Source organism: Malus domestica, chromosome 11 (genome assembly GCF_042453785.1).
Source record: "Malus domestica chromosome 11, GDT2T_hap1".
Taxonomy (NCBI): Eukaryota; Viridiplantae; Streptophyta; class Magnoliopsida; order Rosales; family Rosaceae; genus Malus; species Malus domestica.
The window spans coordinates 7,963,489-7,987,456 of record NC_091671.1 but is presented as its reverse complement, the minus strand read 5'-3'; the positions used below and the strand labels follow the sequence as shown (position 1 = coordinate 7,987,456).

The window sequence follows — 23,968 nt, the reverse complement described above, 5'->3', positions numbered from 1 at the left end:
TAGTACTAGTACGACAAGGCTATCTAAATCATTTTATCATGTCGTGCATAATAAGTTTCATTGACTGCAATTGGTTGCGTTTGAAAAAGACAGTGACTTCTGCCCTCTCTTTTGTTGTAGAGATTGTATGTGTATATAGTTGTTTGTTTGCATGCATTGGAGAACAAAGGAAGAAAATGTGGAGGCTGAAAATTGGGGAGGGTGAAAATGATCCATTTTTGTTCAGCACAAACAACTTCACGGGGAGGCAGACATGGGAGTTTGACCCCCATGCAGGTACTCCTCAAGAGCGTGCTGAGATTGAAGAGGCTCGTCAAAATTACCACCAAAACCGATTCCAGGTCAAACCTAGCAGTGACTTACTGTGGAGAATGCAGGTGCATAATTTGGCTCAAATATTAGACTTATCATGATAATTCTAGCTAGCCAAGTAAAAGATAAAAGAAACATCAGTGGCGGAGCCTGAATATTTGTCACTATTTAGGAGCATGATAATTAAATAAGCTCCAACCCTCACAGCCTCCAGCTACCATGAGTCACAACCCTTATTCTTGCTAATTTTAAAGGCATTTTCTTACAACTAACTAATGCAGTGTTTAAGAGAGAAAAATTTCAAGCAAACGATTCCTCCATTGAAGATCCAGGAAGGTGAGGAAATCACACATGAAACTGCGACAGCAGCATTGAAGAGGGCTGTCCGTTTCACTGCAGCCTTGCAATCAAGCCACGGACATTGGCCTGCTGAATTTTCTGGCCCATTGTTTTACACACCTACTCTGGTAATTCAAATTCACCACAAATACACACACACACACACACACACACACACACATATATATCCTCATTATCAATTCTTTTCTTTTTCATAAACTTGAGCTCTCATTAGTGGATCATTATGCAATATTTCTAAATACTACAATTTTTCTTTCTTCTTACAGGTCATGTGTCTGTACATCACTGGACATCTTAATGTTGTATTATCTGCAGAACATCGAAAAGAAGTTAAGCGTTGCATATACAATCATCAGGTTCATATATACACACATATACTTATTATATTGTTTGAAATTTTCTCCTTTTTTTTTCTGTCATTAATGATCAGCTAGTCCAAGATCTGTATGCTACTTGAATAACGAGTTTTTATATATGTGTGTAGAACAAAGATGGTGGATGGGGATTAGCCGTGGGTTGCCATAGCAGCATGTTCGGTACGGCTTTCAACTATGTGTGTTTGCGTTTGCTTGGAGAAGGACCAGATGCAGGTGAAGACAACGGCATGGCTAGAGGAAGAAAGTGGATTCTTGACCATGGCGGTGTAACCAATATACTTTCTTGGGGAAAGATTTGGCTTTCGGTAGTGTGGCCTTTTTCAAGTACACAAGTTATACAGTAATTTATTCGAAAAGAAAGTTTAGTATCTCATACTAATCTATAGTGTTTATACATTATTCTCAGTTCTTTTTAACTGTAGTTGTTGACGGAAATTCCACCGCCATTTGAGGTGAATGGTGGTTGTGTTTGTTTTGTAGCTGCACTTGGAATAAATCCCAAGTTGCCTACGTATCTCTTTTGATTTGAATCAAGTCAACTCGTAGTTCAATTGTATGTTGATGCTGGCCATTTGGTTATGGTGCTTGTGGTGTTTGACCAAATTTGGTGAGCTAGGGATTCTGTTTCGGTTCAATTTGGTCACGAGCGAGTCAGGGATTATGTTTGGGTTGAATTTGGTGGATTTGGAGTTTCTTTTTCTTTTTCTTTTTTTTGGGGGGGGGGGGGGGGTCAAACCACATAGTTCAGAGTGGATTTGGGTTTTGTTGTGGTTGTGTCTAGAATTTAGCACACAAAATATCTCCAATTTTTTTGTGAAAATTTGTGGCCAAACGACAACATACCAAATATTGTAGATTGTAATCAAACTAACTATGAATGTCAATATCATTAATCAAATGTATTCTTATTTGAAAGTGTGGTCCAAATTAAGAGTTCGACATTTATACATAATGTAAGTATTTTCTGCCAAGAGAGCATTCTTCTATGTATATCATATATACATACGTAAAGTATTATATGATACGTAACACACATGCATGTATGTGTCTATGCGTGCGCATGGACTTATGAACTGATCCAATTTCTTTTGATGCAGATACTTGGAGTGTTTGACTGGTCCGGATGCAACCCAATGCCTCCCGAGTATTGGATACTTCCTTCTATTCTTCCCATACATCCAGGTACATATGGACAATTGTTTAATAAGGTTGCCGTCTCTCTCTCTGTTGCGCAAGCTGGGATGAAGAGTATTCCTTCATGTTCAACTAAAAGTGCAACATTTTCCTGAAAAACATTGTTGTTGGTCTTTCAACTTGGACTGCTTTATTAATGAACTTATATATAATGAACTCATATGGTGATGGATCTAGAAATTTGTCTTTCTGAAGATGCGATGAAGAAGCTTTAAAGATTGATTAATAATTAACTTAAATTGCTTAGTCCCTTAGCTTAATAACTTTCCGCTTTGAATAATTTATTATCAAATGGTTATATGCTTTCATTTCCTATGGACAAAGGTCAACAAAGCTACGTAGACATTAGAAGTGCAATAATAACCCAAACAAAAAGATGTTTACTTAACAAAAGTGGGAGGGAAAAACGAATTAGAAAACTTGGAAAAAAGAAAAGCAAGGAAAGGGTATTAGATAAAGCAGTTCCTCCCTAGTTTGATCTCATTGTTGAATTTTAGGTATTTGATTATATATTTCAAGAGTTAACTCACACTTTTTCAGTTCCATATGTGTTAGTAAATATAAAGGGAACTTTAACGAAATGCTCCCGGTACTATTCACTTTAACAAAAAACCACATTTTTACACTAAAAAGTTAATCCTGGTACTATTCACTTTACCCTTTATTTTGTCCTTATCATTAAAACTCAAATTTTTCAAACCTTTTTCATTAGTTTCCTTAAATATAAAAGAAGGTTAAAAGGTGAAATGATTCACATATCTATTTTTTAGCAAGGATAATACTAGGCCAGATAGGTCATCTACTTGAACTATATGTCACAGTTGATAATTAAACTATATGTCACAGTTGATAATTAGATTCATATGGGTTGGTTTCGATTGACTTTAATTGGATGATTATGAATTATTTTATTTTTATTTAATAGATTAAAATAAATAATTGAATAGAATATTGAATCCGTAAGAAGATAAAATCTCAAATCACCTTGTTTAAACCATTAAAAAAAAATTCAATCATCAACCAACCGTTACATCATATGATTACAGAATATGGTCTTAAAACATTTAGCATTTTTAGTAATAATAAGCAGTGTTCTAAAAATCGTCCTAAGCGGCAGAGCTCCACTGTGATTTTGGTCAGGGCGTTCACAAAAGGGGGAGGAAATAGGCAGCCGCCTAGGCGGCGGTCTAGGCGGTTCTACAATTTCCGATTCACCATCGGCAGGAATCTCATCACCGGCCGTTCACCATCTGCAACTCGTCTTTGCAACTTTTGACAGATTGGTTCTGCAGAAGATGGGTTCTGGGTTCTGCACAGACCTCACTTGGCTGAAAAGAGGAGGAAGGGAGTGACGGTGGGTTCATCAGAGAGTGAGAGTGGAGAATGGGATAAGTTGCAGAAAGTGAGAAAAGAGATCGCCTCGCCGTTTTGAGAGAAAATGGTGGAGTGGGTGAAGGTGATGGCTAATGTTGTGGTTAGGATTTTTTAAATCAAGTGTCATTTGATATATATATATATATATATATATATATATATATATATATATATATATATATATAGAAAATGGTGGGGTGGGTGAAGGTGAAGGCTAATGTTGTGGTTAGGGTTCTTTAAATCAAGTGTCATTTGATATATATATATATATATATATATATATATAGAAAATGGTGAGGTGGGTGAAGGTGACGGCTAATGTTGTGGTTAGGGTTTTTTAAATCAAGTGTCATTTTATACAACATTAGCCGTCACCTTCACTCACTCCACCATTTTCTATATATATATATATATATATATTTATATTATTTATATTTTAAATCAGGCCCAAGGTTTTTTTTTTTACAGAATAGATGGCCAATAATAATTTTAGTTAAAAAGAACTCAATAACTTTAAATAATATTCATGTTTTATAATAATTTTAGGTTCCCGCTTGGCCACCTAGGCATTAAACTCTAACTAGCCATCCGACTAGCGTTTAATATCTTTTAGAATCACGATCGTAAAGAACTCAGTAATCAAAATTATTCTAACAACCTCAAATGATTACAGCATGTAGTGATCACGAAAGCTCATTACTTCTACCAAGTATTAATTTTCTTTTCACACTCCGAATTTGTTAGCATGCACTCCAAAATGGTGTGTTTGAACTATTAACAAGTTCTGTTGTGGCTTTATATATTAACCCAATTTTTTTGCACCATGTAATATATGTGTTGTATATAAGTTGCAGCGAACACTAACCCAATTATTTCTTCACCATGTAATATATGTGTTGTATATGTTGCAGCCAACATGATGTGCTACTGCCGCAATACGTATATGCCCATGTCGTATCTGTATGGAAAAAAGTTCGTCGGCCGAATAACCCCACTCATATTACAGTTGAGGGAAGAACTCTACATTCAGCCTCACAACAAAATCAAATGGGGCAAAGTTCGCCATTTATGTGCACAGGTCAGCTAATTATTCGTTTATTTCCCTTTTATATATATACATTGTGAAACTAATTATAAAAATGGGTGAGAGAGATGAGACGGCAGAGAGAGAAGAGCTTAGGCATATGAGAATTGTGTCTTCACTCTTTGGCCTTTTATCTTTATTTACACTAATGATTTTCTTGCCTTGCAAGTGATACAAATCTATGAGGATTTGGTCTTCAAATCCTTTTAAGATTCTATTCTAAGTTTACACAATCAAGTATCTAATTAATAATTCTATTCACAAACACTCTTCCTTAAGTGTGTACAACTTAAGAAGTAATCACATAATGATTAGGAGATGGTGGTTTTTTTCGTCAGTTCTCGACAGGTACAGTAATTGTTAACACGAGTCTCATAGTAGATGTGCATATCAAAAAAAAAATAAAAAAATCTCACAAATATCTTGCTACGGTAGTCCAGTAGATATCCCACTCAACATAAAGTATAGACCTTACTAAGAGAAAAAATCTCAACCTAAAAACGCTTCAGGATGCCATGCTTCTTAGGGAGGGACATGAAATAATTTCCAATTTAAAATTAGCAAGACTTCACTCATATCACTTGCGACTTGTTATTACCCTTTGAACCTTTTTCTTGGGATCTCCAGTCTATAGGTTAGGTTGCTATCACAAATGACTCAATTTTCTACGAGCTTTAGTCCCATCCCTTTCAAGGTTTTCCAAACCTTTTCTCATGTTAGTCCTTTCATCAAAGGATTTTTCGAAACTTTTTCTCATGTTAGTCCTTTCGTCAAAGGATCAACTAAATTTTCTTCAGACCGTGTATGACTGGAATCTTTTTCTCCCATAAAGGGGTATATGACAATAGGTTTCTCAATCATCTTGCTTCTTCTCCCATAAAGGGGTATCTGACAGTAGGTTCATAAATTTTAGAAGAATTAGAACCCCCACTATTTCAAAGATTAAAAGGAAATTTAATCTCATAAAAATTAGCATCAAGTGACTCAATTATGACATGGTTTTTCAAATAAAAAAATCTATATGCTTTGCTATTACATGCATAACCAATAAAAACACATTCATATGCTCTACTAGCCAATTTCGATCTTTTTGGATCAGGTTTACGAACATAAGCTAAACAACCCCAAGTTCTGAAATACAACACATTTGGTTTCTTATTTTTCAATTTTCATAAGGAGAGATATTCGATTTTGAGTTAGGAATTCTATTTAACACATAACATACAGTCAACACAATTTCATGGGAGATTGAAACGTCTTAAAATTGTTGAATCTGAAATAGAAAGGAACGAAGTTACCCGAAAAATGTAGAAGCTTTGAGTGGTGAATGATTCTTGGGATGAGTTGCGAACTAATTCGCTCTCTTGAAGACATTTCGCAGCTCTGCCAAAAGTGTGCAAGCAATTCACAAATATCACGTCGTCCCCAGGATAAAACAGCCCATAACCTTCTTCTGATAAGGTTCTTCCTTGCACAACGGAAAAACCTTCTAACTCACACCTTTTCGATATGTTGCTATTAACTCAATATTTGTAAAACTTGTCTTTTTTTCTTATTATATATATATATTTTTTATCCTTCGGACTTATATATATATATATATATATATATATATATATATATATATATATATATATATATATAATAAAAGAGACGTTGGGGGATGTAAATGATTTAAAGGAAAGAAAGCTGCAAGTAATCAATGCAGAAGAAAACAAAACGGACTAAATCAAAACGTCCAAATCACAACGGAATAAAAAATTATGTAAAAATAGATTTGATCTTTTTTTCTATTCAAAGAAAGAATCTCATCTTTAAAGTGAGAAGCTTTCTCACATTTCTAGTGAATTAATGATCCTGAACTGATAATAAAGTTAATGACAATTTATAAGGTTAATAACAATTTACGTTTTATATTCAATGTTTGTAATAAAACAAATCATAAATATATTTAAAATATTTAAATAAAAACATAACAGCTCTAACAACTATTGTTTGGTTGATCTCCAAGATATTGTTGTATTTCTAACAGTAAAGATATAACCTATTTGAGAATGAACCTTGTCCGGGTCAGATAAATAACCAGTGTTGCATAACCAACAAGGCGGACTTCATTCTGAGGATCAGGGAGTTAGATCCGCTTGGCGATGTGTAGGGATAGAATAAGCTCATATCCATTGCACCCTTAAGGTGCATGATGTCTTTAAAACTTGTCTAGTGTCTGCGTGTAGGCCATTATTGTAGTTTGCCAAAAGATTCACAACAAAGAAGATGTGCAGTCTAATGTATAGAGCTAAATACAATAAAGCTCTAGTTGCACTTAGGTAAGGAATTTCAGGTTCCAAGGCCTCTTCTTCATCATATTTAGGAAGAAATTGATATTGCTTTGCATCTAGAGTTTGAGCAACCATAAGAGTAGTTGAAGGTTTTGCTTTTTCCATTAAGTGGCACACCTTTTGGATGTAGTTCGATTGGTGAACCAATATACCATTTGAACAATGCTCTATCTTCGAAGTTATATTCGTTCACAGTCTTCTAGTCTTGGTGTTTCAAATTAATCCAATCATGCCTAGCTTCAAGCAAACTAATCAACTTCTAGTGACCAAATCGATTGGCTAATGTTGGCTAGAGAGTTTGAGGATCTTCCTTCGACATATATTCAGTTTGTAATGCATCATACATGTGGCAGTAGATAAAGATCATAATGATTGCCTTCTCAACTTCACTTGTTTGTTTCTCAGCCTCGATGGTTGCTCTAATACACTTTGCAATGAGGTGGAACTTCATGTCTTGAATCTAGCTGAGATAGTTTCTTCCAAATATCTCCAAAGCGGTGAAATCGAGCTTAGCGATGTTCGACATTGTGTAAATAACCAAAATGTGAACTAGTGCCTTGAATAAAATTCATAGGCATTATAGCTAGAACCATAGATTCTAGAGACAAAGTTTGGTTTAACGGATTTACATCATAAAGGTCAAAAATTCTTATTGAAACCGGTTTGTATGGATGGATTGTATGTATGAGTTGTCATCCTCACTTTAGCTAAGTCATAGGCTAAAGTCACTTTCCATAACTTATCATTCACCTTACATAAACCTTTCCATAGCTTGTCATTCACCTTACATCAACCTCACTTTCCGTAGCTTGTCATTCACCTTACATCAACCGTTTTTTAGTTGCTTGTAAAAGCTTCTTTACTTGTAATTTGGTTTTTGCTTTTCCACTTGTGATGGCAGATTTTAGGGATTGTGTTTATGTAGTTATCCTAAAATCTATTGTAGCTTTCTTTTGGCTCTCTATAAGAGTTGCCTTCACTCTCTTGTAACATTCATAATGAAATATACAACAAATATTGAAACCAAAACTCAACATGGTATCAGAGCAGGAACCATAGGGTCCTGACTCTGTTTTTTTTTTTTTTTTTTTTACTTTTTCATTTGCTCATCATCGATAGATATGGCAGAAGAAAACGTGTCTAGTGCCGACAATGTCTCATCCTCCTCCCCAAACTTAACCCAAGAGGTTGAGAACAATCGAAATCAACGACTCTGCTCGGTGCTACTGAACGAGTTCAACTACCTTCCTTGGTCAAGAGCTGTGTCACTTGCTCTAGGAGGAAGATCGAAGCTAGGGTTTATCAATGGAAGCTTTGAGCCCTCAGAATCCACTTCACCAACTTACGATGCATGGCATACTACTGATCAGCTGGTCATGTCCTAGTTACTTAACTCCATGGAGCCAAAACTGTCTGAGCTTTTCAGCTACTCAGAGTCTTCCCTTCTCCTATGGGAGTCTGTCAAAGGCATGTATAGCAGCCAAATCAACTCAGTTCGCATCTTTCAATTGAAGAGTATGGCTAGTTTAAAGCAAGGTGATCACTCATTTGTTCAACACCTTGGAAGTATGAAATCCATGTGGAATGAACTCGATATGTATCGTCCACACACGACTGATTTCGTTGTGCTACTGAAGAGGGCTGATGAAGACAAGGTTTTTCAACTCTTAGCAAGCTTGGGAGCGGAGTATGAAGACCTGCGTAGTCACTTGTTAATGACTCAAGAGCTGCCATCCTTTACCACTGTGTGTCATGCAGTCCAGAGAGAAGAAACTCGACAAAGAATGATGAACGTTGAGCCCAAATCCAACTCTGAAGCTAGGGTTTTCATAACAAATCATAAAGCAACTGGTGATAGGGTGCTTGGCAAGAAAGCAGACTGGAAATGTTCTTATTGCAACATGAAGGGAGATTTGAGTGAAAAATGTTCGATTCTTCATCCGGAGTTAAAGCATAAGTTTGATAAAGAAGGCATGATGATCAAAGATAGGAAAGGTGGAGTCACTACAAAAGCATTTCATTCAGCTTGTTCCTCAACTGATGGGATGGCCAATTTCTCAACAAATCTTGTGCCTTTGATCAACGAGTTTGCTGCTTTTCTTCAAAAGAAGCAAGGAAGCACTGAACCTGATGAAATGACACCTGAAAACCCTACTGCAATGCTAGGGAAATTTGCTGGATTCATAGCTGACTCGGAGAACACATTGAAAGGCAAGACTCCATGTATTATCAGTGCCATTTCCATGCTCTTAATGCAAATGTTACACATGATTTTTAGATTATTGACTCTGGTGCCACTGATCATATAACTAATAAACCCTCTAGTCTCCACGATTTTCAAAGAACTATTGATCCAATTCATGTATCTGTTGCAAATGGGAAAGGGGAACCTATTCTAGGGAAAGGAAATATTAGATTGTTAAGTGAGCATACTGATTTCATTGCTCTCTATGTACCTTCTTTTCCTTTTCAGCTCTTGTCAATAGGAAAAATCACAAAAACCTTAGACTGTCTTGCCATATTTTCCCCTCACAATGTTGTGTTTCAAGACCGAGTTACTCAGAAGAAGATTAGTGAAGGGTTCTTCTTGAATGGACTCTACTATCTCTCAAAGGAGTCCAATTTTTTTAAAAAACTCAGTGTTAACTTAAGTCAAGTTTAGGAACACCAACTCTGGCATCAACGCCTTGTCCATCCCTTAGAACATGTGATGACTAAGTTGTTTCCCTTTTTTTGTAAAAACACATTGGAGTGTGAAACTTGTCAAATGTCAAAAGCCACTAGACTTCCTTTTGTTTCCTCTAATTCTAGAACTAGTAAACTTTTTGAGCTTGTTCACTCTGATATTTTGGGTCCTTCTCATGTAGAATCCTTTGATGGGTATAAATATTATGCTACATTATTCTAGAGTAACCTGGTTGTATCTTTTAAAACTTAAAAGTGATTTGTTTGATGCTTTTAAGGACTTTCACAACCTAATCACCAATCAATTTTCATCTAAGTTATATATGTTAAGATCAGATAATGGTACCGAGTACACTTCCAATAACATGAGTAATTACTTGAGCAATCATGGCATTTTGCATCAAACTAGCTGTGTTGGTACACCACAACAAAATGGTGTGGCAAAGAGAAAGAATCGAGACTTATTGGAGAAGACGCGATCACTTATGATCCAAATGAATGTTCCTAAGAAATTTTGGTCTCAAGCTTTACTCACTGCCACATACATCATTAATAGACTGCCAACTCGGGTGTTGAATACTAAATCTCCTTTTGAAGTCATAAAGGGCAAGCCTATAAGCTTGTCTCACCTTAGGACCTTTGGTTGTACTTGTTATGTGCATATTCAAGCTCTCCATCGTGACAAACTAGACCATCGAGCTGTCAAATGTGTGTTTATAGGATACGTAAGTTCTTAAAAGGGTTACAAAGTGTACAACCATAACACGGGAAAGCTGGCAGTCTCTAGAGATGTGCGATTTGATGAATATTCACCTTATTTCCACAAAGGGTTAGAGACTAATGCTAATATGGAAGATCTTATGGACCTATTTCCACTACCTATTCCAGCAGAAATTCATGAAGTCACTCCTGCTCATATCAGCACTGATAATTCTCAACTCACTGAGAGTGTAACTGATGCAGTGCCAAGCTCATCTGAACCATCAGAAGCTCAACAAAATCAGCAAGTTATAAGTGCACCAAGAAGAAATCCTACATGAGATAGACATCCACCAGTGAGGTTACAAGAGTATGTTACTTACATTGCAAGGCATCCTATCTCTGCAGCCATTTCTTATCACAGATTCTCATCTTCTCATACTTCTTTCCTTAACAAAGTGTCTCACACTTTCGAACCAAGGAATTTTCATGAAGCCACATGCATGCCTGAGTGGCAAGATGCTATGACTAAAGAGCTTCAAGCTCTGAATGGCAAGAAGGTCGTGGGAAATATGTGGATATATAAGACCAAATTCAACTCCAATGGAAGCATTGAAAGACACAAGGCACGATTAGTAGCTCAAGGCTTTACTCAAGCTTATGGCTTTGACTATAAGGAGACATTTGCTCCTATTGCCAAAATGAACACAGTGAGGATATTGTTGTATGTGGCAGTCAATAATGCATAGCCCTTATTCCAAATGGATGTGAAGAATGCATTTCTTCATGGGGATCTTGAAGAAGAAGTGTACATGAAGTTGCCTCCTGGTCATTCAAGAGAAAATGAACCCAACAAGGTCTGCAGACTTCACAAAGCCATATATGGTCTCAAATAGTCCCCTTGAGCTTGGTATTCGAAGCTTAGTTCAGTCCTTGAAGCTGCAGGGTTCAAAATGAGTCATGCTGACTCTTCTTTGTTTGTTCGAAGTAATATTGCTGGCAAATTGGTAGTACTTATATATGTTGACGACCTAATTATTACAGGTGACAATATAAGTGAAATCAATACGCTTAAGCAGTCACTTCACCAAACATTTGCCATTAAAGACTTAGGGCTCTTGAAATACTTTCTTGGAATTGAGGCAGCTACCTTTTCAAATGGATTGTTCTTGAATCAAAGAAAGTATGTTCTTGATCTTCTAGATGAAGCTAACATAATGGAATGTAAACCAGCTCGAACACCCCTAGCTAGCAAACTTCAGTGGCATGAAAAATGTGAACCTCTCTCGGACCCTAGTGTTTATCAGTGAATGGTTGGGAAACTTATTTATCTCACCATTACTAGGCCTGATATCTCCTATTCAGTTAGTATAGCCAGTCAGTTCATGCACTTTCCTACTCTAATTCACTGGGAAATCGTCAAGAGAATACTTCGATATCTCAAAGGCTCAGTAGGAATGGGGATAATTATGAAGAACAATGGATCAAATCACATCTTGGCCTACACAGATGCTGACTGAGCTGGAAATGCCCTTGATCGAAAATCCACAACAGGTTTTTGCACATTTGTTGGAGGGAACCTTGTCACTTGGAAGAACAAGAAACAAACTGTTATTGCTTGATCTAGTGCCAAAGCTGAGTATAGGGCTATGACAGCAACAGCCTGTGAACTCATATGGTTGAAAGGTCTTCTTTCCGAGCTTGGATTCACAAGCATGACACCTACGTCCTTGTATTGTGATAACCAAGCTACCATGCACATTGCCTCAAATCCAGTATTCCATGAAAGGACCAAACATATTGAAGTTGACTGCCATTATATTCGTGCTCAAGTTCAATCCAAAGCCACGATCAACTTGCTGATTTATTCACAAAAGCACTAGACTCTACTCAGTTTCAACATTTGTTGTGCAAGCTTGGATCAATTAATCCCCTTGATCCAGCTTGAGGGGGTGTATTGAAACTGGTTTGTATGGATGGGTTGTAAGTATAAGTTGTCATCCTCACTTTAGCTAAGTCATAGGCTAAAGTCACTTTTCATAGCTTATCATTCACCTTACATCAACCTTTCCATAGCTTGTCATTCATCTTACATCAACCTCACTTTCCATATCAACCTCACTTTCCATAGCTTGTCATTCACCTTACATCAACCTTTCCATAGCTTGTCCTTCACCTTACATCAACCTCACTTTCCATAGCTTGTCATTCATCTTACATCAACCTTTCCATAGCTTGTCATTCACCTTACATCAACATTTCTTAGTTGCTTGTAAAAGCTTCTTTACTTGTAATTTGGTTTTTGCTTTTCCACTTGTGAGGGCAGATTTTAGAGATTGTGTTTGTGTAGTTATCCTACAATCTATTGTAGCTTTCTTTTGGCTCTCTATAAGAGTTGCATTCACTCTCTTGTAACATTCATAATGAAATATACAACAAATATTGAAACCAAAACTCAACAACTCTCAACATGGTTGGTGTGTGTGCTTCTAGGAAAAAAACCCCAAGTTTTTAAATGGCACGCTCGCAACTTTGGGCTCGAGATTAGAATGAATATTCACTCAACATGTATTCATCGACAACAAAAATCGTCGGATGTGTCTTGGGATCGCAGCCCTTACGATTGCACAAAGCAGGGAGGCGGCGACAGATTGGGAAGAAGAAGACATGCCAAACGACATGTCGTCTGGACCTGGGCTAGGACTAGCGCGACTCTAGCCCCAACTTCTGCAATTTAGGGTTTTGGCGTCCTTCGTTTTTCTTTCTTTCTTGATATACCTACACATATTCATCAACATATAACTTGCATATAACTCAGAATAGTAATCTTAGTAATCATGACCTAAATTAAATTGATATCAAATAGATTAGGGTTTATGATTACTTGGATGTTGATGAAATGGTGAAAAAGCTTTCGCGGGGTTTTCTTCAAGATCCTCTCCTTCTTGCAGAGACATGTTGTGTTGATGGCGTGATGTGAAACTAATTTAAAAAGTGGGTTAGAGAGAAGGGCTTAAGTGTATGAGAATTATGCCCTCGCCTCTTGGCCTTATACCTTTATTTATACTAATCATGATGGATTTTCTTGCCTTACAAGTGATACAAACCTATGAGGATTTAGTCTTCAAATCGTATTAGGATTATGTGTTAAGTTTACACAATCATATTTCTAAATAGTTATTCTATTCACAACAATATATATATATATATATATTAGAATACATGATTTATTTCATAGTAGAGTAATGCTAGATGTATCTCATTTACTTATCATATTAGTTTTAATGTCTTTCACACTAAGGATGTACATATCATGTGGGATTACGAGATTGAAAATTTTGTGTAATACATGCATGCAGGTGGACATATACTATATATATATATATATATATATTAGAATACATGATTTATTTCATAGTAGAGTAATGCTAGATGTATCTCATTTACTTATCATATTAGTTTTAATGTCTTTCACACTAAGGATGTACATATCATGTGGGATTACGAGATTGAAAATTTTGTATAATACATGCATGCAGGTGGACATATACTTTCCCCATCCATGGATGCAAGATTTGGTGTGGGATTCCATGTACATGATTACTGAGCCTCTTCTTAACGTTTGGCCCTTTACCAAGTTGAGAGAGAAAGCTCTTCAAGAAGCAATCAAACACATACATTATGAAGATGAGAGCAGTCGGTATATTACCATTGGAAGTGTAGAAAAGGTAATTAATAATGGTGTTTATATCATAAATAGTATCTGAAATTGATCAACCTCATTAAGATGGTCATTAAAAATGAAAATTGATAAATGTAGTCTTTAAATATAAGTGCTCCAAATCAATATCATCATTCCATTCATTTTCGCCAAATATTTTACTAGTGTGCTCACATGGCACACATATCACCGGACATTTTTAATTAAATAGGGTCAAATGGATTAAAAATAAAAATGAAAGAATTTACCAAACTAATTAAAATTCTATAGTAACAATAAATAAAAAAGAAAAAAAGCAGTTAAAAAATATTTTTTTTAATCTACTCATGATTTGTGAAAAATTCATGTATTGGGTCCAGTACCCTTATCAAAGGAATTTTTTTTCGATGATAACAGTGGAAAAGCATAAAATCTCATAGCTGTTTGAAAATTTCCCTTTGAATCCCCGCTAGAGAAGGTTATCGTGGGTTGAATTTAGACAGGAGAAGTTGTTGCGTGCATAGCGTCTGGAGAAGGCGAGAAAGGCCTGAAAGTACACGGGTTCGTCGGTTCGTCGCGGGTCTGTTAGCCATGAGTTTTATCTTCGGACGAAAGAAGTGGAGGACGGCGGGACACACCAATACCGGGTAGTGGTCGATATGGAATAAGAAGAAAAAGAATGGAAGGGGATGATTTTGGTAGTTGAGGTTCTGCTACACTTTTTTCCCTTTTTTTTTCCAAACATTTTTCTTTATATTTAACTTGTATTTGTGTCTACACACTTTGTGTGTAAGAACACTTTTTTTTTTTTTTAAAAAAAAAAAAAGGGAAGAAGAGGGGGAGAGAGGGGGAGAGAGAGAATGGGTGGCCTGGGAGGTTTTTATTTTTATTTTTTTAATTAGATATATCTTAACATCACTTTTAGGTGTGAGTTAAATTAAAAACAGTAAAATTTAAAAATTAAATTATTGCTTATCATTTTTTTGTGATAGAAGACTAAATAATATTTTCATTCTCTTTGATTGACAAAGAGGATTCTATTAATAAGTAGTTTAGATATTCAAATTGCACTTATAATTATTTTTATATCTTTAGATTTCTTTTAAGTTTTTAAATCATGATTTTAAGAAGGTTTCGCGTGGCCATATTGGTCCCACTCATATGCTATGTCGTCATGCTAACAAAATAGTTGATGGTAAAAAGGAGGAAGAATGGTATTGATTTGCAGCATTCATATTTAAGGACGACATTGATCGAGTTTTATTTTAGAAACCATTTTGTTAGGGTTAGACTAATTTCATGTATTATTTGTGATAAAAATAAAATAGTAAGGATAATTAATACGACTTGAAATGGAAAGGCACTATGCCACTATTTGTTTTTCTGATTCTCTTCTAAAATATTTATACGGCTTGAAATGCAAAGACACTATGCATGCTTGCTTGTTGGGTTGAAGACCCCGATGGTGATTCTTTCAAAAAGCATCTTGCTCGGGTTCCAGACTTCCTATGGGTTGCAGAAGATGGCATGAAAATGCAGGTTAGTACAGCCCATAAAATAGAGAAAACAAGAGGCAATGTCGGAATATTGTTTAAATATTAGGTGATGATAGAGGGACCATATTTTGTAAACGACATTTAAACCATATATCTAATAAAAGCATTAGAGAAATGGTTCCAAAATGATTTACAAATTATAGTCTCTCTAGCATTTTTCATAAAATAAGGAGGGTTTATTTCTTTTATTAATCCCCAAAATTTATTATTGTTGGTATTGCACACCCACTTCTAGTATAAACTTGCAAGGAATGCCCCGCGCGGTGTTGTGGGATTGAAAATCATACAAAAACTTTGTATCTAGTACTACTTGATGTGTATTACATGCAATTTACATGAAAAAGATTTGATAGTCCTGTTAAAAATCACACAAAATCTACAATCGAACTAAGATACATACTATTTACATACAAAATCTACAATCCGACTGAGATACATATGCTTAATATGTGTGTACCCCTCTCGACTTTGAACTTCCCCTGCATATTTTACAAAATTTACAGATTAAATTAAATATAAAATCCAACTTATTAATTACAAATTTCAACTTGGTAATTATCAAAATCGAAACAAAAGAAGATTAAAAGGGTCGAAAGGGAGAATTGGAGAAGAGTCAAATACTAATAAATAAAAATAAATAAATAAATAAAATCAATATTAAGATTACATAAGCACATTCAATTTGATGATTTGGAAATTAAAGCAAAGGCCTTTGACCTTCTATGACATATTAAATACCTCCTTGAGTACAAAAATAGAAAGAAAAGAGGCATAAAATATAGTAACTCTAGTTTGGGGTAATTCATGCATATACAAAGTGTTAAAAGAGGTTATATTTTTATTGGAACTAAGACTTCTATTTTAAACAAAAGAAGAAAACACATGGCAGACAGAAAAACATAAAGTGGAGTACTTGCATCAGGCCAAGAATCGATAATGAGCTCCACAATTCATTGGCATTGGCAATATCTCATTCCACATCAATTTGTTCCTTCTTAGATGGCTGCTGAAACCAACCATTCCAAATTAATTATAACAAACCAATATGAAGGCTAGTAATTTATTGTCATAGACCGTATATAGATTTCCTCATAAATACGATAAAATACAATTACATTAAATCTATGGGTTGAATTGCAAACTCAAGCATTTCCTTGTCAATAGAAACTAATAACAACTCATGACCAAAAAAATTTACAGAACACAGAAAGTAGAAACATTAGTACCTAATTAGACATGAAAATTACAGAATAAGCCAGATTAAGCCATCTAAAAACAGAATAAGTCACTCAGTACTACGGTCTGGTGGTATTCATCTTCACCTGGAAGTGAGAGGTTTTAGGTTTAAATCTCGTGGATAGCGAATTCGATACCAAATTAGGCTTTCCATTGTGTGGCTTAGCCGAACTCCTCCTCCCTTTAGTGTAAAAATACGATGTACTCAAAAAAAAATTAATACCACCACAGCAAAATACTACAGAATAATCTAATTATTTATGCATTTGGCAAGTTAAATAAGAAAACCATTCTTACATTAATTCAAAAACTTAGAGCAAAACGACACTCTTATTCTATGGTTGGTTTTATTATATACGCTAGACAATAAATTACTTTTGTTATTTGCCAACTATCCTCAACCCTCAACCTTGTAACGTATATCAAGCTGGTTTCACATATACCAATAGAAAACCAAATTATCAGTGTTTGGGAAGTTACTGTATTTGAAATGTCAGGAGTATCTTGTGTAAGTACAGAGTAAAACTTAAATCATACTTTCAAATGCTGCTTTAGCTCTTCACTTCTTACTTCAATAGCTTTTCTCTGGGCTTCTTTGGCCTATAAAATATATAATAGGAAAGAGAAAAAGTTGTACGCTAAAAAACAGAGTATACTTTTAGACAAACATGTTCAAACACCCAAATATAATGCATGATATATATCTGCCAAAAAATAAAATATCTCTGGATTAGATTTCTTTCGTTCACGAACTTTCTCTTTGAAAAACTCCTGAGATAGAACCAAAAAGGAAAATCTGTCACAATTGGTGCAAGTAGAGGGGAAGGAGGTAGAGATGAGTTACTACCATCTTTAGTATAATTTACCTTAAATTCATCCTTCAGGTATGCAGATAATTCCTCGCGCATTGAACTCCATAACCTTTTGGTAGAACTACATAACGTTTTGATAGACTATCTCATCAACAAATAGGCCGTATCAATTAAACTATTCATAAAGGAATAGAATTGAAGGAGTTCAATGTATGTTTATACGTAAGCCATTCAAACTACTAACAGCATTCCCAAAAGAAACCTATTTCATCAGTAGAACTCAATTCTTTTAGTTTCTGAGCTTACCCTAGGCCCCAAATACAACTTAATTAACAAAACACCAAATACTCGCACACAGATTCATCAAACCACCGAAAAAATTAAAACCCAAAAACTAAAAGCAACAACTCAGAAAACCCAGATCAAAATGACGGCTAAAGACACCCAAGAAAATCAAATTAGGAAACTATGAGGGCAAGGATCAACGAAGAACTCACCGAAATTGAATCGAATGGAGAGAACAAAGAGCAGAGACAAATAAGGAGGAGCCCTCCGGATGCCCAAAAAAAGAAATGATTTCTAGGGTTTGATGGGTTGTGCGGGCTGTCGGAGATTTTTTTGGTTCGAATTGAAGTCGAGCGAACGTAGACGTGGAGGAGGAAATTGAGTTTTCTCGCTGTGCTGTCCAAGAGAGTAAACGACGGCTCAAGAACTCAGCGGACAGAATGGCAGACTTATAATAATACAAACTAAGCAAGGAAAAAATCGGAACTACAATGTTATTATCAACAGTATTTCAATTGATTTTCAGTTTTAGTATATATTGAATTTGTTACTACTGAATTTCAGTTCTAGGATCCATCTACAGTACTTAAATAAAAATAAAGGTACCGGCATCATTTAATTTAAATGTTAAACTCTAATGCAATAACGTTCAACTGTAATATACTACCTTTAACAATGTAATTTAACGTCTAGACCCTAAAGAGCAATGTACGTATGGTAATACCGACATCATTTGGTGTAATTAAATATAACAATAAAATAATTATATAACTTTGAAGTGTAAATTTGAACCATTACGGTGTAACCTAACGTCCACACCATAAAGCGGAACCTTGGTATAGAGATACCAATATCATTAGTGGTAGTAAAAAATATGTAGAAAAATAGATTTTAATATTTAAATAAGATGAGGTTTAGTTTAATGCCTGATACAAGATTCAAAATTGAGTTTAGTCCCTTGTTTTATTTAAATGTTAGTATTTATGTTCTATGTCATTTTTATTTTATTTTTTGGTAATTTCATAATTTTCCTTTTTCCAAGTCTAAGTAATTTATTATAATATATTTTGGTACATATATTTTAGGTATACTAACTCATTATAAATATATTTCGGTACAAAAATTTAGGTACGCAATATTTCGGTAGAAATATTTAGGTATACTAATTCATTATAATGTATTTCGATACAAACATTTAGGTATAGACATTTAGGTACAAACACGTTAACTTAATTTTTTTTTCTTTTAAAAGGGGATCATTTCTGCAAACTTATGTAATTACATATTTTTCTAATGCATCACTAATTTCTTTAAAGTTTTTCTCATTTAGGTTTATTTATAACTGAAAGAATTAAAATGTGCATATTAATAAAATCAAAATTTTTAATGAAGACATTAAATAAAAATAGAATATGAATTTTAATAAAGGTACACTTTAAAGAATTAAAATCAATATGTATCTAACACCAGATTTTTTTTTTTTTAATTTCAATTTTTTTCAAGGACTAATGTTCAAAAACCCCTTGAATATAACGTTACTATAAGTAGGTAACTGGGTAGTGTAAATTTGAACTATTACGGTGTAACCTTACCTTAGATCTTGTATGTTGGTTTATGTTGTAACACGATAACAATGTTGTAAGTTCATAACATTCCCTAATAACAAATGTCTATACTATAATAGTATGTCATTGGTATAACAATAAATGGAATTTTGTAATTGAATCATGTTGAAGTACACAAACTTACCTTGACAATGTATAGGACGTCCACAATGTAACTATTAATCTTATTATCGTAATAAATCACATCATTCTTTGTCACTAACATGAACCTTATCATATTATGTACCCTTAAATATAATATAGAGTCATCATAGTGTCTCTTAGATTGTACCGATATCTCTTTTTTTTAATAAGGTACCGTGGAGTCTTCCTTTAAAAAAATTATATAGTCGTTTTAATTGCTGAATATGGTTCTCCAAGAGACAATGAGGCGCTGAGTTTGGACTGTTGCCATCATACTGTGCAGAGTCTGGGTACTCAATCTTGGGATATTGCTTATATCATTGAAGCTTTTCTTGCTGCCACTCGCAACCTAAGTGCTTCTGAGACTGGTCCCACACTTATGAAAGGACATGACTTCATAAAGAAATCCCAGGTTTTTTAGTTATATAAGAATTATATGCTCAATTGTATTCATTCCCTTCTTTAATCTATGATGTAAAAGATATTACTCCAATCATCCTTAGGTTTTTTTAGAAAAATCAATGAAAACCCAAGAAGAAACTGAGGTTACTAATAAAATTCGTCCAAAATGATCTATATATCCCACTACAAATTTGATCGTCAAGGGCTTACTTGTTCTGTACATCCCACTACAATTTTGAAGGTGAGGGATAATCCTGTTGGTGATTTTAAGAGCATGTTTCGATGCACTTCGAAGGGATCATGGACTTTGTCTGATCAAGATCACGGATTGCCAGCTTCTGATTCCCTTTCAGAAAATCTGAAGGTAAAGCAACAATTAAACCATATTGAGAATTTATAAGCTTCTGAAAATGCATGCAATACATCTTACTTCAAAACTCTGTATGATATATTCTCTTGTACACAGTGTTGCCTACTACTCTCAATGATGCCATCAGAAATTGTTGGTGATAAAATCGAACTGGAGCGAGGATATGATGCTGTTAACTTCCTGCTCACTATGCAGGTGTGTTTAGTGCTTTTCTGAAGTCTTTCCTTTTCTGGTACTCTGGCTTTCCTTAAGTTCCATTACTTTAATGGATGAAAAGAGAAGGTTCTATGAATTATTCATATGCAGAGTAAAAATGGTGGTGTATCAATATGGGAGCCAGCAGGAGCTCCATCATGGTTGGAGGTATGGTAATTGGGAGTAAGCATACAATTTACATTTTATGTAGCATATATCACTACAAGTTGTCTTTTTAATTTGTCTCTTTCTAGATGCTTAATCCCGTGGATTTTCTTGAGAACATCGTCATTGAGCATGAGTAAGATCCTGATCTTGCTCTTCATTTCATTAATCTTTTCTTCATATTCTTGGCTCCAAATAAAATAATTAAACCATAACTGATCTAGGTATGTTGAGCTCACTTCCTCGGCATTACAAACTATGGTTTTGTTCAAAAAGTTACATCCTGAGCATAGGAAGGAAGAGATAGAAGAATTTATTGTTCGCGCTGCACAATATCTTGAAGACACACAAAACCCTGATGGTTCATGGTATGCTCTGTGCATTTGAAGGTTTAAAATTTGTTCCAAACATTTCTTTGACACTTAAACATTTGAAACCATTTGGGTGGGATTTTTGTCTTCCTTGTGCTGTTGCTTCTTATCTTCATAACCTATCACAACTTCTCTGCTATAGGTTTGTTAAGATAATAGGGATTGTGGGCACCATTCAGATTAATACTGAGGAGCTAACATCGCCTAATCCTCTATTTACTTTGGTAAAAAGAAAATGAAATTAATTACATATGGGAAATCATTACAGGTATGCAGTTTGGGGAATTTGCTTCACATACGGTGCATGGTTTGCGCTTAAAGGTTTGGCAGCTGCTGGAAAAACTTATTACAATTGTCCGGCTATGCGCAATGGTGTTCGCTTTCTACTTACAACCCAAGGAGATGATGGTGGATGGGGAGAGAGCTACCTTTCATGCCCAAACAAGGTAACTAGGATTTCATGCCCAAACAATGGTGTTCGGTTATCTTGGCTAGTTGGCATAGTGAAAAACACCAGAAATTTTGTGTCTTCTCTAAGCAGCAGAAATGGCTTGGTTCTTTATTGTTATGCAGAAATTAATACCACTCGAAGGAAGAAGATCAAACTTAGTACAAACTGCATGGGCTTTAATGGGTTTAATTCATGCCCAGCAGGTGAACTAATGACTTTTAAAAAACTAAAAATAGTCTCGTAAACAAAATTTCATTCAGCTATTAAGCATTAATTAACACTTGTTTTATAAAATTGTAATAGGCAGAAAGAGACCCGACTCCTCTTCACCGTGCTGCGAAGCTGTTAATCAATTCTCAGATGGAGAACGGTGGATTCCCTCAACAGGTACCGCTTTCTATGCTGCTAGATAATCATTTCTCAGAGGAAAAATGAATATTTATGTTCTTTAGATATAGACTCATACAAAGAGGTCGCACTTGGTGCGATGGCAAGTGCCTTCGTCCATGAGCGGTAGGTCTCGGGTTCAAGACTTGGGAGCAGCCTCTCCATAAATGGGGGTAAGGCTAGCCGACATTCACCTCTCCCAAACCCTGCGTAAAGCGGGAGCCTTGTGCACTGGGTACGACCTTTTTTAGATATAGACTCATACAACTCGTGATTTTTAAATAAAAACTCATTTATCTTTAAACATCCAATATAAACCCAAAATTCAAATTTGATGCCATGTTAAAAATTAATTGACCTATTACTTCAGATAATTTACAACATATGCCACTACCCTTCTAACGTTTTCTCACACAACCCTCCAATTTTGACTTCAATCATGCCCACATAATATGGGCATTAAATTCTAATTACTCCTCTTGACCTTTTTTAGCTACTTATAATCACAGTATGAAGACATATTAATGCTTATTTGTCTTTTCAAGAATCATTAATCCACCTTTTAATTCGTATACAATTAATTGTATAGGTAAAAAATGTTATTAAGGGTATTTTAGGCATTCGAAAATGTACAATTGGTGAAGTCAAACATAATTAATGTATTTGCTTGTGTGGAGCCTAGTCAATAAGTTTTAAAGTAAAAAGTTAATGTTTGATTTTATCTAACGAAAGTTAAGTTTCAAAGGATTAAAGTCATATTCTCATATATAAATATTGGATAATGATGGTTAATTAGCTTTTTTCTTAAAAATAATATGCATTCACTGATATGCAACTATGCAAGTGGAGGAGCGGAAAATAAATAATTAAACTACCATTCTAACTAACTTTAATTTTAATTTTTTTTTTTTTGCAGGAATTGACAGGTGGTTTCTTTAGTAATTGCATGTTACACTACGCAAATTATTGCATTACTTTCCCGTTAATGGCTCTTGCAGAATACTGCAGCTGCATGCAGGTTCCATTGGCTTCCGCCGCAGGTGTTTAATACAACAAAAGATTTATAAATGGTTGAGAATAAATCTCACATTGATGAGAGGAATGATATTGTATGTGTTTATAAATAATCATGGGACTTCATCTTCATGACTGATATATAAGGATCCAAATATATATTAATATCAGTCTGCATGATGCTCGAGTGTGCAACAGTTGATTATGTTTGCATATTAGTGAATGGTATTGTAACTATTACAACGGTAAATTCTATTTACGTACAATAATACAATTCTGCATCAATAATGTTTAGTCTTGTGTTGTTTATTTTCCTGTATTTGAGCTATCTGCCTTAATGTCATTTCATTTTTCTTGGATTATTTCTTGTAAGTAAACTGTAATACATAAAAAAAAATTTTATTGATCTAATACATAGATTTGCATGCTTATATTTATGTAATGCATCATACCGAGTAGTAAGAAAACAAATTGCAGTGGTACTACGAGAGGTAGCAGACAAGATATTATCTTAGAAATACAAATAAAATAAAATAAAATATTTGACTATGATACTTACGTTTTTAACCCCTCGGAAAAGGAAAAAGAAAAAAAGAAAAAAAAAAGATAGTCAATATCCTTTACATGATAAGTTGAAATGAAACACAATAAGTGGTCCAATGGTAAAGGCGTAGATTGCGACTCCCCAATAAACAACGGGTTTGATGTTGCCGAGCTGGTGAGTTTGCTTGATTGTGGCCACAAGCAGGGTGAAATTCATCATAGCCTCTCTGGGCCTAAAAGAGGTGGATAACCGTGGCTTATCATTTCCCCCATTAAAAAAAAAAGTAAGTTGGCAATGAAGTGATTGGTACT

At 34.8% G+C, this 23,968-nt stretch overlaps 1 protein-coding gene and 1 long non-coding RNA gene across 2 annotated transcripts; one reads left to right on the top strand and one right to left on the bottom strand.

The window, feature by feature from the left end:
- Nucleotides 1–131: 131 nt before the first annotated feature.
- On the top strand, nt 132–23,412 carry LOC103447527 (beta-amyrin synthase-like). Its single transcript, XM_029088358.2, has 18 exons — nt 132–377; nt 594–779; nt 939–1,028; nt 1,157–1,354; nt 2,147–2,231; nt 4,529–4,695; nt 13,961–14,149; nt 15,547–15,660; nt 20,042–20,170; nt 20,402–20,524; nt 20,627–20,725; nt 20,837–20,893; nt 20,980–21,026; nt 21,115–21,258; nt 21,530–21,707; nt 21,835–21,915; nt 22,016–22,099; nt 23,016–23,412. The coding sequence occupies exons 1-18, from the start codon at nt 177–179 to the stop codon at nt 23,145–23,147; spliced, it is 2,304 nt and encodes a 767-aa protein (XP_028944191.1). The 5' UTR covers nt 132–176; the 3' UTR covers nt 23,148–23,412.
- Nucleotides 16,635–18,485, bottom strand: LOC108174633 (uncharacterized). Its single transcript, XR_011572947.1, has 3 exons — nt 18,223–18,485; nt 17,451–17,513; nt 16,635–16,680 (listed from the first exon to the last, which is right to left on the bottom strand). It is a non-coding gene; the product is annotated as an uncharacterized lncRNA (long non-coding RNA).
- Nucleotides 23,413–23,968: the final 556 nt, after the last annotated feature.

Excerpts from the sequence above, each read along its gene's own strand:
- LOC103447527 (XM_029088358.2), top strand. The coding sequence starts at position 177 with ATGTGGAGGCTGAAAATTGGGGAGGGTGAAAATGATCCATTTTTGTTC. Across the intron at positions 14,150-15,546 it reads CCATTGGAAGTGTAGAAAAG|ACACTATGCATGCTTGCTTG; the intron begins GTAATTAATAAT and ends TGAAATGCAAAG. Across the intron at positions 15,661-20,041 it reads AAGATGGCATGAAAATGCAG|AGTCTGGGTACTCAATCTTG; the intron begins GTTAGTACAGCC and ends CATACTGTGCAG.